The following is a 15,678-nucleotide window of genomic DNA, read 5'->3' on the forward strand; positions in this document are numbered from 1 at the left end:
CCAAGCACAGCCTGCTGGGCTGAGTGGGTAGAACAAACTCAGTGGGTGCAACCAAAACTTTGGCAAAGGCGCCATTAGCCACAGAGGTTCTGGCTGGCAAAGTGATACCCCAGGGATCCTGTGACAAAATTATAGTGATTTTTTTTTTGATGGCCATGGCTAAAATTGTTATTCTCCATGCTGAGGTGATGTACGTATCTACCCACTTTATTAAGCACACTGATAAGAGACTGCTTCATGCTGCAAAGCATACAAGCAAATAATACACTGTTTTGGACAGCAGGGATCTTCTAATTGTTTATCGTAATGTTAAAAAGAAAAAGGTGCAATAAGACATACTGTAATTCACTAGTTCTTTGGAAATACTGCATTTCCATTTTTCAATGTGAAGATAAACTCTAGTTTTGAATGAGTGTGGCTGACTTAAGTGGACAAACGTCTTTCAAACTAGCTTTGTAGAGGTTAAGTTCAGCTAGATAAATGCAGTTTCAGCATTTAAATGTAGCTGTGTGAAGGGTAACAAATTGACATTACTCAGCTTCAACTGAACTGCAGAGCTGGTTAAAAAAACAATGAAAGTAGCCTTGCTATAGGAAGTTTTAAAACACAACTTGTTGGAAGCTTAATTTGAGTTTGGCAGAAATACAGGGCTGACATCTGCTGTCACATGTTTGAAGCATGAATGTATCCTTCCAGGAAACAAGTGATGCTGATTTTTTTTTTTTTTTTTTATGCAACAGTTGCAGGTACTTCCACTTTCTGTAGTACAAGAATATTTCTGAAAGAATTCATAGGGGGAACATTATAGATAGAGAGTCTTTGAATTGAAATGGTTTGCAGCTTTAGAGCTGCACTATTACACAGTGATCTGCATTAGCACAAGAAGACTGTTCTGTATCAAATTTAATTTAAATCAAAAGTGTATGTTCCCATCGGTTACATATGGGGGCCAAATACAGATTTTAGGGGCAATCTCATCAGTTCTCTCAGGAATATTGCATAGTAGTGTTTTTGTCTCTAAAACACAGAGGAGGTAAATATTATTTGTTACTGTTAGTTTCTCCCATGGTTGAAGAAAGGGATAGAATAATACATTAAGAGTCTAAAATAAATATCATCAGCTCCACATTGTTTAGTGATTATATCTTTACGATGGTGAAATTGGAAGTAGCTTTTTCAGATTTAGCCAAACACACTTTGACATGTGATAATTATAAAGTGAGCCACATATCTGCAGGAAATACGGGTGATATTTTCCACTCTTAACAGCTGACTTGGTGGCTTGCAACATTATTGGCATACTGTTTTCAAGTGAATTATATGTTTCAGCATATAAATTCTTGATTTAGCATAGTGTCTTAATAGCTAAAGGATAGGTTGGAAAAATCAAACCTTTATTTCTCTGGCAGATATTTACAAAGTGGAAACATCTGTTTCAATTGTTGTGGGACAATCTATGCTCACTGTGGGGCAGTTAGAAAGCCAGGGCATTTTTGTAAACCTTTCCATGAGTTAACATTTGATGCCTTCCTCTGGGTCTTCCCAAACTTTCTCCATGGCTCTTGCAGACTGGCCAGAAATTATTCTTTGACTGACTTAACTGCCTTGTGGAAACCTCTGTAATTACCATGGCCCAGACATTTAAAAAACTATTTGCTTATCAGATCTTTTCCTGAACTCAGAATTGACCCAAAAATATTTGTCTCTCAAGCATATTACCAGTGTCATTATTGCCTCAATAAACTCTTTATGCTGATAGAAAATAAACTCTTTTATTTCCATGTGAAATCATCATGCTTTAGTATTTCCAGACTTCATTCATTCATTCATTCATTCATTCATTCATTCAGGGAATCCCATGATAAAGAAAAAAGCTAAAGTCAGCATAGTAATTTTCATATTTTGCTAAAAACTTTGTTTCAATTAATTTTAGAATATAAAGATACCACACTGTTAAATCTACCATTGGCCTTGTTGCTGGTATAAATAGAGTATTTGGTTTTCCATCATTGGCTTTCTGTCATGGCTCTTCTTCCATATTCTAGATGGACTCCAGCAAAATAAATAGAATAAGGTCCTTGACCTGGAGAAGACGAGGTTTTCAGGGAGCAGATATAGTAGGGAAGAGTAGGGCTGGCCTGTGAACCAGGTGGCATTATAAAGGACATGTGAGAGAGTCCAGTGGGGAGCACTCCCTTGATCCTTTCTCTGCAGAGCCAAGAAAGCCATACATGCTAAAAAGACAAGACATTCTCATTCACCAGCATACATACCCCTGACACAAGAAATGAGTGCTGTCTGTGTGAGACCTGACTCTGGTGTATCAGAACCCAGTTTCTAGAGTTTATATTGACACAGTTTGATCAAAGAATCATACTCTTCTACATGAACTGATCTACTCAGTGGGAAAAGGTTTGCATGCCAATGTGTAAGTGACCACTCAGGAAAAATATAAAATATCTTGTCTTTGCCCTAAAAACCAGAAAATGCAGAAAACTTTTCCCATTCTTTAAGACAACATTCTCAGGACTTGTGTACTGTCTATGTGCTCAGGAATGAAAAGCTATTAGAAAAGGAGAGAAAACACAGGGGAGATGCGGGGGAGACATGTTTTATACGTTTTAAAGTGTAAGCACCAGTAATTTATTTTTTTACCTGATATTCAACTTTTTTTTTTTTTTTTGAGACAGATACTCACCCTGTCACTCAGGGTTCAAGTGATTCTTCTGCCTCAGCCTCCCGAATAGCTGGGACTACAGGCACGCGCTGTTACACCTGGCTAATTTTTAGTAAAGACAGTATTTTTAGTGACGACAGGGTTTCACCATGTTGTCCTGGCTAGTCTCAAACTCCTAACCTCACCTCAAGTAATCCTCCCTCCTCAGCCTCCCAAATTGCCGGGTTACAGATATGAGCCACCGCACTTGGCCTCTGATGTTCAACTTTTTGATGAGTAGTAGATAGAAAGCAGACAGAGGTGTTTTGAAGGAGTGATGGCTGTTTTCTCTCTGCCTACGAGAGTGGAATCCTTGACTCACGCCTGTAATCCCAGCACTTTGGGAGGCTGAGGCGGGCGGATCACGAGGTCAAGAGATGGAGACCATCCTGGTTAACACGGTGAAACCCCATCTCTACTAAAAATACAAAAAATGTAGCCGGGCATGGTGGCAGTCACCTGTAGTCCCAGCTACTTGGGAGGCTGAGGCAGGAGAATGGCATGAACCCAGGAGGCGGAGCTTGCAGTGAGCCGAGGTTGCGCCACCACACTGAAGCCTGGGCGACAGAGTGAGACTCCATCTCAAAAAAAAAAAAAAAAACCAAAGAGTGGAATCCTGCCTGGCAAAGGATGGAGGGGATCTCTTGAGGTCAAACTGATGACAGTTACATTGATTAATCACTTGTGTAAAAATGGGACAAAGTAGAAATCAAGTATGTTTCAGAAAGTGTCCCTCTTTCCTTTGATGTATGTCTTAGTACCCTCTAGTGGTGTCAGCCTAACATTTTCTTACATGTAACGTGATCCTGACAGACAAGTTCAGCGTTTGCAGGCCACGTCTTTGTATACTTATGTATGAGGTAATCAGCTAAAAATCAACTGATTTTTATCAAACTTTTTTTCATCAAATTCCAACCTCCTAGCTTCTATCTAAGATATCGAATTGGCAGGAAAGGTTATTAGTATTCATTTTATTCCTAAGACTAAAGAGTTATAATTCTTCACTATTTCTCCTAGCTCAGAGCTGAGTTGAGAAGAAACACTTTAGCTATGTTGGCAATTTGTGGCATAGGAATATATCACATTTTAATTAAGCATCACATATTTTTGAAGACTTGTTCACACATGTAAAGAAGTTCCATTCTAAGGCTGTCCCTGCCAAATGACAAATACTTGGTAATCACCAAATTGGTGTTGTGGGAGTGGGTTAGTGACTACTCATCAAGCTTTTCATGAAAACCCCAGATTTATAGCCTCTTAATTTGTTCTGAACCCTTGCCCTGAGTATATTAATTCACCCTCTAATTTTTTTTTTTGGCAAATATGGTCAGCATGTCTTTCTGCTTTATGAAAATGTCAGAGATGAGTATAAAGATAGGTCGATAACCACAGGGAAAAAAACCCAAGAAATCTAAACACCAGTAACTTGCAAAGGAAGCTTCGATGTATAATATAGAGTCGTGTGCATCTCATGATGTTTCACTAAAAAATTCCTATAAACAGAAGAGAATTCTTACCTGAAAATCTGTGAGTATAACCTGGTGAAGATTACCTTTTACCTTCAAATTTTAGGTACATGCAAATGCTATTTTTAAGGAAGACTTTTCGAATTATGAAAGTGCCAAGACATGCTTATTGTAAAAATTTTGAAAAGTACAAAAAAAAATGAAGAAAATGCTAATCCTAAAAACCATAAAACTTAGATCTACTTCCTTCCAACCTTCTTTTCTGTGTGTATTGTGGTGTAATGGAAATTATATTCTATGTTATAATTTGCGCCCCACTGTGTTTTCTTTAACAAATAAGCATTTTCCTATCTTGTTAATGATTATATGCTATGCTGTATGTATAATTCATTGTTTTGTGTTATTGCCAGTCACTTCAGTTTAGGTAATCACGATAGTTACCCATGTTTTTAGCCTTTTGAATTATTCTTCCTATAATTTGATAATCTATTGACTATAAACAAATGTATTCTCCTGAAAGTGAATTAACATAACTAGGGTCACAAAAGGTATAAGTAATTTGTAAATACATGGGGTATGCATACATTTCTCATACATCCAGGTGACTTTGTGTAAAATGCTGAAGTTCATATGCTCCTTTTTCAAATGACTTGCATGAGTAGTCTTAAAGTCACAGCATAGTGAATACTTTATGAAAAATGAAGCATGTGGTTTTGGTTTTGGAGAGCAACTTCAACCCCAATTTAGGTCATTTCCATAGTGAACCTTTGTTAAAGCACTGTTTTCCACATCCTTTTGCTGCAGAGTAGACAGTGTGTTATTACCAAGAATAGCCCACCTGCTTTTCTTCTCATTCAAACCACAGACCTCTCTAACAAAACTGTGCTCTTAAGTTGTCATGCTCAGAGGCATCAAACTATTTACCTTGGAGGGTCCCTTGGCCTCATTCATACCAGCCTCTCTTTCGAGCCTTGTTTACTATATGATGACAGATAATAGCCCAAGGTAGTATTGGTATAAATGTATTGGTTTTTAAATATAATCTTAAATGACTTCAGTATGAACAATAATAATGGATAACTTTTATTGAGCACATATAATGTGCCAGGCATTGGCTAAATGCATTATTTAGGGTATATCTTTCATTCTTATACTTTGAAGTTGAAACTCTGATTATTTCCATTTTACACATATAGAAAAGTGAGGCGTAGAATGGTGAGGTCACTTGCCCCATATTGCAGAACCGTAAAGGGCAGCAGGATTTGTGCCTGCACTGTCTCGAGCCAGTGCTTCTAACCATCAGCTCTGCCACCTTCAGTAGGCCAGTATACCTTCTTACAAAGGTCATTGGAAACAGAAAATCTCAGGGGAGTAATTAATCTCAGAAGGCCGCCTTTGAGTCCTTGGGTTTTTTTTTTTTTTTTATGGACTCCACCTAACCATGGACTCCTAAGACCCTCCCTCCACTGTAGTGTATGTCTGTGAGTAGACTGAGAGTAGACGGAGAGTAGACTGAGAGTAGACTGAGGACTTGAACAGAGCTAATCTGTACATGCTATATAGAGGAAGCCAGTCTTACATAGGGCTCAGTAAGGGAGTAAGGGAGGAATTTAACAGAAAAGATTTGGGTAAAGATTTCTACTTTACCACTAGAAATAAAATATGTTCACGTTGAAATTGGCAAATAAGAGTAAGATACACCAAGAACTTTTTCTTTGTTTAGAAGTGGGAGGTCTTTGAGAGGACTGATGAGAAATTTTGGAGGAGATTGGATGTGTTTGTTGAAACTCAAATATGGCCTGCTAAAGAATGGAAAGTTACAATGTGTTTCTTATCAATAGATAAGAAATCTCTTATCTATTGGTGATTCAAACTCTATCATCTAAGATGAACTACAGTGAATAGAAACTCATTAATAGGCCATTTTGGAAACTGTTTTATTAATAATTGATTTTCTTACAACTTACAACATGGCCTTTTTCTGAGTTTCTACTCACTTCAGTTCATCTTAAAAATGGTTTCATTAGGAACTATTGATGGCCTTGGATGGGACTAACTCATCTATTATAAAGTAATCACATGAATTTATACTTGCTGTCAGAGGTCACCTTTGTCTTCTAAATGCAGAGCTGGCAATAATTTGCTAATTGGTCAGGAAACACAAATTAATGCTTTGCAAGTAGCAGTGAAATCTGTTCATTTCTGTGGGTTTTTTCACATTATTTTGTTTACTTTTAAAGAAATCAATGAATGTACTGTGAACCCTGATATCTGTGGAGCAGGACACTGCATTAACCTGCCGGTGAGATACACCTGTATATGCTACGAGGGCTACAAGTTCAGTGAACAACAGAGGAAATGTGTGGGTAAGAGACAATTTTGATTGACTGAATTATTAAATAGCAAACATTTGCACATTAAGAACATGTTTTTTCTTAAACCAACCTAACCATTTTGGGAAAATGTTACTGGTTTAATTTTTTGAAAGTTTATCCCTTAGCTAAGGGAGCTCAAAAAAAGGTTTGCTAAACAACTGGAATTCTCTTACCTCTTTGTTCAACATTTGTTTACCTCGCCAAATGTAATACATTTACATAAAGGTGAAATAATTTCTAAAAGCTTTTTGGATAAAGTAAAGAAAATATGAATTCCAGAAACAGCTACCTAAAAACATGTATTTAGCAAAAACAAATTAGCATTAATGTATACTGCAGTAAAGAATTACTTTCATTTATGTATGTAAGATTTGATTTTTTAAAGGGATTTTAAAATTGAAAATCCATATATGCTGGCCTGAAGGTGTCAGTCAAGTTAGAAATTTAGGGATCTCATATATGCTCCTTTTGGGGAAAAAAAAAGTATCTCAGAAAGATATGCAATTGAGTTAAATAAATCATTTTAATGTAACTCTAAATTTAATTTCTCTTCTTTTTTAAGAAAAAGAAAATTCAGCACTAAATTATAAGGCCAGTGGGAAGCAACAAAGGCACATATCTAATTAATACTACTTTAATATATGTGAATTTGGCTGTTTGGTCTGTGTGTGTGGGAAGGGGAAGGAGACAACCACCTGCTCCATAATATGGCTATTTCCCTGTCATTTGCATACATTGTATATATCACGTTTAGAACCTAGAATATTAAGTTGGAAAGGCAACAGAGATGACCTAATCCGTCTCTTTCATGGCATTTCTGACTCCCTGCTGACAGCAAATTCCATTGCTTGGACGTCTCTCATTATCGGGAGAATCCTTCTGTGTTGACCTGAAATCTGCCTCTTTGAAACACCATTGTCATGGTTTTGTAGTTTTGGCCTTTGAAGTGACACACAGTAGGCTGCTTCTCTCTTCCAGTAACAATCCTTCAAGCACGTGAGGAGAAAGATCGTGTCTCCTTTTGCTGTTGTCCTCAGTTATAAAGGTTGGATGGTACTCAGGGAATAGTATGATGGTATTTTACAGAAGAGGGAAACTAAGTTCTTGCTACACAGAACTAATATTTTTTATATGTATTTTTGTTAACAGATATTGATGAGTGTACTCAGGTCCAACACCTCTGCTCCCAGGGACGCTGTGAAAACACTGAGGGAAGTTTCCTGTGCATTTGCCCAGCAGGATTTATGGCCAGTGAGGAGGGGACTAACTGTATAGGTAACGGCATTGTTCTTCCTGATTACAAATGCTTAGATCTGAGATTTTAGATCCCCTAAGGCTATCAGTTCAGTGCTTATCCACACAACCCAGAATTTTTTATTAAACACTTACCATGATAGCAATCTGCTAGATCCCCGGTGATATAAAAATGGATTTCTTTCCCCTAACATTTTTGAAGAAAGAGTATCAAATATGTGCACAGACAAGATACATTAAATGTTACTTTTGGACCACCCTGCATGAATCAAAACTGGATGATTTTGATGTGTGTCAAACAAATCAAAGGGAAAGCAGAAATCAGTTACTGGCCAGGCGCGGTGGCTCATACCTGTAATCCCAGCACTTTGGGAGGCCAAGGCAGGCGGATAACCTGAGGTCAGGAGTTTGAGACCAGCCTGACCAACATGCAGAAACCCTGTCTCTACTAAAAATACAGAATTAGCCAGGTGTGGTGGCGAATGCCTCTAATCCCAGCTACTCAGGAGACTGATGCAGGAGAATCGCTTGAACCCGGGAGGTGGAGGTTGCAGTGAGCCGAGATCGCACCATTACACTCCAGCCTGGGCAACAAGAGCGAAACTCCATCTCAAAAAAAAAAAAGAAGAAAAAGAAAAGAAATCAGTTACTTTGTTATTATATTTGAGCTAAGCTGGGAGACGGGAGTGGTTTGAAATAATATTTGGAACACAAAACTCAATAATGCTCTCTGCTCCTCGTAGATGTTGACGAATGCCTGAGGCCGGACGTCTGTGGGGAGGGGCACTGTGTCAATACTGTGGGGGCCTTCCGGTGTGAATACTGCGACAGCGGGTACCGCATGACCCAGAGAGGCCGTTGTGAGGGTGAGTCAGCTGTGAGTGTTCAGCACGCATGACCGTGACGTGCAGGGTTGGTAGGTACCTTGCCTGGTTCTTGTTTCCTTCCACACTCCATGCTTGACACCAGTTTATCCAAGCTCTTTCTGCTTCCTGGATTCACAGGCTCTTTGCCTCCTCCTTTCAGTGGCTCTTTTGGGATTATTTTCCATCTTCATGCTCTCATTACTTTTCACCTCAGTATCTGCCTTTCTGGTATTTGGAGTGAAATCACCATAGAATGATTAATTGCATCATGTTTAGTACAAACCCAGACTTAATTACAAAGTCCGGACCATTCATCTGGGAACATGGTGCAGGTGTAACCAGTGTTGATTTTTTGTTTTTGACCTTTTCACCTACTCACATTCCTTTGTCTCCACTGCTTTCTTTTACATGTGTTCTGGGACTTTCTCACAGACTCCCTAAGAAGCATGGTCTGACCAACTTCGGTCAGATTCCAACTGTGCTAGATAAAATTTCCTCATTATTGACCATAGCAATGAGTTTTCTCTCATTATAAAAATGTTATAAAAAATGTTTATAGCGTGGCCACAATTCTTATCCTTTTCATATTTCTGTTCATGTTTGTGTCCAAGTTGCTCTGGTTCTTTTTGAAACCACTGTGGCGAGGCCAGGCACAGTGGCTCACGCCTGTAATCCCAGTGCTTTGGGGGGTCGAAGCGGGTAGATCACTTGAGGCCAGGAGTTTGAGACCAGCCTGGCCAACATGCTGAAACTCCCTCTCTCCTAAAAATACAAAAATTAGCCAGACGTGATGGCGCACGCCTGTAATCCCAGCTACTTGGGAGGCTGAGGCACAAGAATCACTTGAACCTAGGAGGCAGAGGTTGCAGTGAGCTGAGATCATGCCACTGCACTCCAGCCCAGGTGACAGAGCAAAACCTATCTCCAAAAAACAAAACAAAACAAAACAAAACACTATGGCACTTTTTTTTTTTTTTTTTTTGCAATTATTTTCATGAAGAAATACACTGACCTTCTGCTAAAAACCTGCCATGGAAATACGAGGGTGAAGGAACATGGGGTCTCTGAGGGCACAAGAGCATGGTGCTGGTTCCTTGGGGTTTCCTACCTGGCTGTCAGCAGAGCCTAATAGATTTGGGCTCTGTTAGCTGGGGCAGGATGGACTAGGTTGGCACAGCCAGCCCTCAGCTGTCCCCTGGCTTCTGCATGTTGGTTTTCTTCACCGCTCTAATGACCCAGGCCTGGAGGGAGAGCTAATTAGACATTTTTTGGCAGCCTACACTTGCCTCTCCTGCTGGCGTCTTGCCTCCGCCCCTTGGGTTCTAATCTAGAGAGAAGTGGGAGTGTTTTATGTTGCTGGATCTCTGATCAGCTTGGATCAGAATGGAGCCTTGTACCCTCCCCAAGGGTCATGAGGCTACAGAACAAGCACAGGTGTAAAGTGTCTCCACTCTGCTCTTCCAGGGAACTCTCTGCTGTAGAGATGCAGTGTGGGATCAGCTCACCAAGCCCACGCTTAGTAACTTCCTGACCTGCAGCCATTGACTTTGCCCCTTCGAAACGTAGTACATCACCTGTAAAATGGGAACAATGGAGTTAACTTTCCGGGTTTTCATGAAAATAACTTCATGTTGCCGGAACTTGTATGATGCCTGTCACTTTGTTAGTTTTCAAGAAATTATAGTTTCTTTAAATCTCCCCCATCCCTGACTCCTTTTGTGTTTGTATAGATCTCAAGTACCTCTGTAGTTGCGGGGAGCGCTTTAAAAAAACAGGGTAAGTTTATTTGACAAGCATTTATGTGCAGAGCAGTATCCCCCAACTCCCAACAAAGAAGTCAAATACTGATTCTTTTTATTTATTTATTTATTTTTTGAGACGGAGTCTCGCTCTGTCGCCCAAGCTGGAGTACAGTGGCACAGTCTCGGCTCACTGCAAGCTCTGCCTCCTGGGTTCATGCCATTCTCCTGCCTCAGCCTCCTGAGTAACTGGGACTACAGGTCCCCGCCACCACGCCCAGCTAATTTTTTTTTTTTTTTAAGTAGAGATGGGATTTCACCATGTTAGCCAGGATGGTCTCGATCTCCTGACCACCAGATGGACCCACCTTGGCCTCCCAAAGTGCTGAGATTACAGGCGTGAGCCACCGCACCCGGCCCAAATACTGATTCTTAAGTTCCACATACGTGTCAAGAATGGGAAGATAAGATACTTAAGTAATAGGATGGAAAGGAATAGAAAAGAAATTGGAAAATTATGTACTTAAATTGGAAGCTTGGAGAATATTCTGTAATATTCAATATATGAAAATTATTTAGCAGAAAGATGACTCGGGTTCCCTGAGTAAATAATATATGATTCTATCCCCATGAAAAGTCTTGAAAAGAGGAAGGAGCCAAGCAACGCGGCTGTTTTCAAATTTCATCATGGACTAGAACCAAACGTCCCCGGGCTTCTGGCTCACAGAAGATTTTCTCAGCTGTCACTAACAAAGTTGCTTTCAAATAGCACCAGTCTCCAAGGAGTCTGTTGTAGTTTACAGACATTATCTCATGCATCCTTACTTTATTCTGTTAAGGTATTACAAGGCAGGTAATTCCTAATTTATAGAAGGGGAAAAGCAGAGGTGAGAGCAGCTAGAAATTCAGGGACGTTATCTTGTATTGCTCAACATTGCACCTTATTTATTGGACCAGCCTGTCTCAATGACATTCTCTGATTTAGCAGTTGTAGTTCTATTCTTTGGAAATATCCCATCCAGAGGAGAATGTAATGCTATTTGGAAAATGAAACTGGCAAGCATCATCTTTTTGTAGAACAAGAAGTCCCAGAACATCTGACCTAAAAAAACCACTATGTGTCATTGGCCATTGGCAAGAATTTTTACTGATAGAAAAAAAATTACAACACTGACCTGGTGCTTATTTTGTTAATATCATCTTCAACTTTTTCACTTTAAGTATCTTTTCACATGTCTAACGATATGCAATGGGAGATAACTTTTAAGTATTTACTAGAATGTAGACATCAAATACCCATGGATATTTAGTGGACCCGTTATATATTTCTTTCTTTCTTTCTCTAGTTCATGTCCTGAAAATCTGTTTATATTTTAAGTACGATTAAAGGTCATATATGCATTGTGTATTGGGATACTTAAACATTAAATCCACTCATATAAATTCAAGATCCACCTCAGAAAAAACACTTATTTCAAATGCAACTAGAAGCCATGGTGTTAACACCTATTTTAAACTGTTGAACTCTCTCCTATATCGTTTTCCTCATTTTGTTGTTTGACAATTCTTAAAAATGCCTCAAGCTGTCGTAGTAGTTATCTCTTGCACAGACTTAACCATATTTTAGGTGATTTTTTTTCTCCCCAAATTGGAAAGAATGATGATTAATAACTTCAGTTAGCTGTGAATATGAAAAGTAAGGTGTATTTTTACCAGAAAATATTACCATATGGTCATATCACCATGTTTTCTGGAAAGGCTTGGAAGTATGTGATGAGTTCACTCTCTCCTCGGGTTTTTTTTTTTTTTTTCCCCCCCGACCTCCAAGGAATTCCTGTCATATGAAAGGTTTTAAATTATTCAAACCTAGGATGTTCTTGGGCCCATGAAGCCAAAGAGAGAATTTCCCTAGAGCATCCAATGTCTGCAGAGAGAACGTCTAGCTGGGTGGATACATGGCTTCCTCACACTCACCCCCCCATTCCTCGTATTTCTTTCTGGAAAGCTGTGCTATTACTTGAAAGGTTTCATGTCCAGAAATTGGCCCTAAAGGAGCTGCCAACTCCCAGAGTGGAGAGACCAGGTCCTGCTAGTTGAAGAATTGGGGCCAGGTTCTTCCTTGGAATGTATGCAAATATTTTAATCCAGATATGCTTGACCATGCATTATTGCCATGTATTTAAGTATACACCCAGTGTCTCACTTACCCAATTGTTGTTTTTCCCACTGAAATGTAGATATAACATGCTTTCCCTCCCTGCCTTCATCACAAAGTAAGATTTTGCTTTGGTATTCTGATAAAATGTTCACAACCTACCTTTTTGATTTTTCAGATATTGATGAATGTTTGAATCCAAGTACTTGTCCAGATGAGCAGTGTGTGAATTCTCCTGGATCTTACCAGTGTGTTCCCTGCACAGAAGGATTCCGAGGCTGGAACGGACAGTGCCTTGGTAGGTACTATAGTGTACTTGTCAAAGGTTTGTTTCTTCTGCATGGCCCATTTTCTGATAGAGTGGTGAAATGCCAATGGAGCCCTCTTTCAAAATGAAAAAAAATGAAATCTTATATCATTCTAAGAAAAGTTGCCAGTAACTTTTAACCATTGAGAAAATAAGAAAATGACTTAGCATGAAGGATGTAAGATTCTAGATGGGGCAAATAATTAGGATTGAAACAAACAGTTATTCCTAATGAGATAAATATCCAAAACCAAATAAGATAGTAAGGTCTATAGGAAAGAAGAGAGATGGAGAGCAAAACACTTAAAAAGAGAGAAGAAGCCTAAGAAGCATCTACCACAGACAAGTAGAATTAGGTAACACACGCACACAATTTTCAACAGAAGTAGCAAAGGTAGTGCTTTGCTACCTTTATCACCAAAGGAAGATACAGTAATAAATTTGCTTTGATTCTAATTACCTGTGCTGTAGTTAGCTCTCCCCCTTAATGGTTTTCATTTGTGTCTACCATGCTGTCTTTTCCCCTAAAATCTGAACTCTTTTCCACTCCATACCAGAACTCTGAATATGTGAGTTAAAATTTTCATTCATTCATTCCTTCTTTCCTTTTTCCCTCGAATGCTTAAGAACTGCTATAGGCTATGCACGGTGGCTCATGCCTGTAACCCCAGAACTTTGGAAGGCCGAGACACAAGGATCACTTGAGGCCAGGAGTTTGACACCAGCCTGGGCAGCATAGCAAGACCTCATCCCTACAAAATGTTAAAAAACTTACCTGGGCTTGGTGGTGTGTGCCTGTAATCTCAGCTACTTGGAGGCTGAGGTGGGAGGATCGCTTGAGTCCAGGAGTTCGAGGTTTCAGTGAGCTATGATTGTGCCACTGCTCTCCAGCCTGGAGGACAGTGAGACCCTGTGTCTGAAATATGAAACAAAAGGCAAAACCTACTGTATATCCCAAGAGTTGTACTAAGTTCTGGGATGTATTGAGAGGATGACCCCTTCCTTTTGGTACTTACTGTCTGGTGGGGGAGACTGACATGCACTCAAACATCTCATAGATAAATGCAAACTCACAGATGAGACAAGCACTAGAAAGGAGGGTTCTATGATGCTGTGAGAGCAAATGATAGAATGAGCTGCCCTTAGGAAAATTCTTGAGTTGAGGTTCAACTGGTGAGGGGGTGGAAGGGAGAACTTTTCAGGCACAGTAAACAGCATATGCCAGGGGTTCGTGGAAGAAGAAGAGAGCAGAAGGCCAGTGTAGCTGAAGGCCTGAGAACACAGGAAGATTTGCTGTAAGATGAGATGACAGACCACTGAATAATTTAAAGCCCTCTTAGTCCTGTTAAAACTGGCGGTCTTCATTCTCATAGCCCTGGGAAGACATTTAGGTGTTTTAATGGAGGTTGCAGAAGCACTGTCAGTTTTAAAGCTTTAGTCTCATCACCAAGCAGCATCAGCTCAGACTCTGTAGCTGGTACAGAGAGCTCCGTGTCCTGAGCCCCTAGGCCCAGCCCCAACCCAAGAGTCTCAGCTGATGGAGTTGTGAGATGTAGATCTTTGAAGAAAAGATTTTTATTCATTAGTTGTTTATTTGATAACCAATTGTTTATGTAACTGGTGCTGGCCAGAAAGTATTAATACGTAGGGTTTCAGTTTTCCCATTTGGCATAAATTTCATAGTTGCCTATCACGGTTCCATGTGTATTCTCATTTTCACATCCTGATAAATAATCCAGGAGCAGAGCCTGAAGTCTACCTTAAATAACTACAATTCATAATAGTAGTATAAACACAGCCCTGATTCATGAATTTATTAGTGGAATGTGACTGACCAATTTGGCAAGTGATTATTCTTCAATATAAATAATACTAAATGAATTATTGTACCTACATGTGCATATGTATATATATAAACTTTAGTGACAGAAACACAGCACCTCATTTAAAACTAATTGTACTTTTGTCAACCAGATGAGTCGAATCATAAGCAGAAATATTAGATCACTGCATTTCTCAATTCAGGCAAAGTCCCACATTTAGCCCCCTGTTTTGTTTTTGCATTGCTGAGGTCATGTATTTCCTATTGTTAAATGGAGGCAGTGTCCTTTATCTTTCTGCTTTGGGTAAAATTTTAGGCTCTGCGTAATCTACAGATGAAGCTACTCCCCCAAGATTTAATTGCAGTTCCATCCATTGTTCATATTGGACTTGCAGCTCTTCTAAATTTCTCCTGAGGGCCTTTGCAGGTTATACTGAAATAGATTTTCCATCTTAATTTTTTATAGTAGTAGAGCTTTCAAGTGTTGAGAAGTTGACTGTGACAAAAAGCAGATATTGCAGCATGCCTTTCTACTTACATTGAGCCAATGGGTGGGTTGGAGTTTTCTGCTAAACCCTGACCATGTTCATGACTGCCCAGCCCTAGCTTTGTACTTCTGGTACTCTAACATACCTTTCAGAAGGCGCAGTCTTGTCTTAAGCCTAGTTCTGAGTTAAGCTCAACACTAACGTAACTTGATATATATTCATTCATTTAACAAATACGGAGTGTCTACCATGTGCCAGGTATTTTTCCAGAATCCTGGGAACTGAGAGTGACTAAAATAGGCTGGGCGCAGTGGCTCATGACTGTAATACCAGCACTTTTGGAGGCCGAGGCGGGGCAGATCATGAGGTCAAGAGATTGAGACCATCCTGGCCAACATGGTGAAACCTCCTCTCTACTAAAAGTACAAAAATTAGCTGGGCGTGGTAGCATGCACCTATAGTCCCAGCTACTCAAGAGGGTGAGGCAGGA

At 39.6% G+C, this 15,678-nt stretch overlaps 1 protein-coding gene across 18 annotated transcripts in view; it reads left to right on the forward strand.

Moving 5' to 3' along the window:
* LOC105464817 (latent transforming growth factor beta binding protein 1) overlaps window positions 1–15,678 on the forward strand; it is a 445,139-nt gene that overhangs the window by 313,014 nt on the left and 116,447 nt on the right. For all 18 annotated transcript variants that reach the window (XM_024787691.2, XM_024787692.2, XM_011712889.3 and 15 more), the window contains 4 exons: window positions 6,423–6,548; window positions 7,707–7,832; window positions 8,555–8,677; window positions 12,750–12,869. In XM_024787691.2, coding sequence (XP_024643459.2) covers window positions 6,423–6,548; window positions 7,707–7,832; window positions 8,555–8,677; window positions 12,750–12,869 — 495 coding nt within the window. The remainder of the gene's footprint in view (window positions 1–6,422; window positions 6,549–7,706; window positions 7,833–8,554; window positions 8,678–12,749; window positions 12,870–15,678) is intronic.

The sequence above is a fragment of the Macaca nemestrina genome, chromosome 13 (assembly GCF_043159975.1).
Source record: "Macaca nemestrina isolate mMacNem1 chromosome 13, mMacNem.hap1, whole genome shotgun sequence".
Classification (NCBI taxonomy): Eukaryota; Metazoa; Chordata; class Mammalia; order Primates; family Cercopithecidae; genus Macaca; species Macaca nemestrina.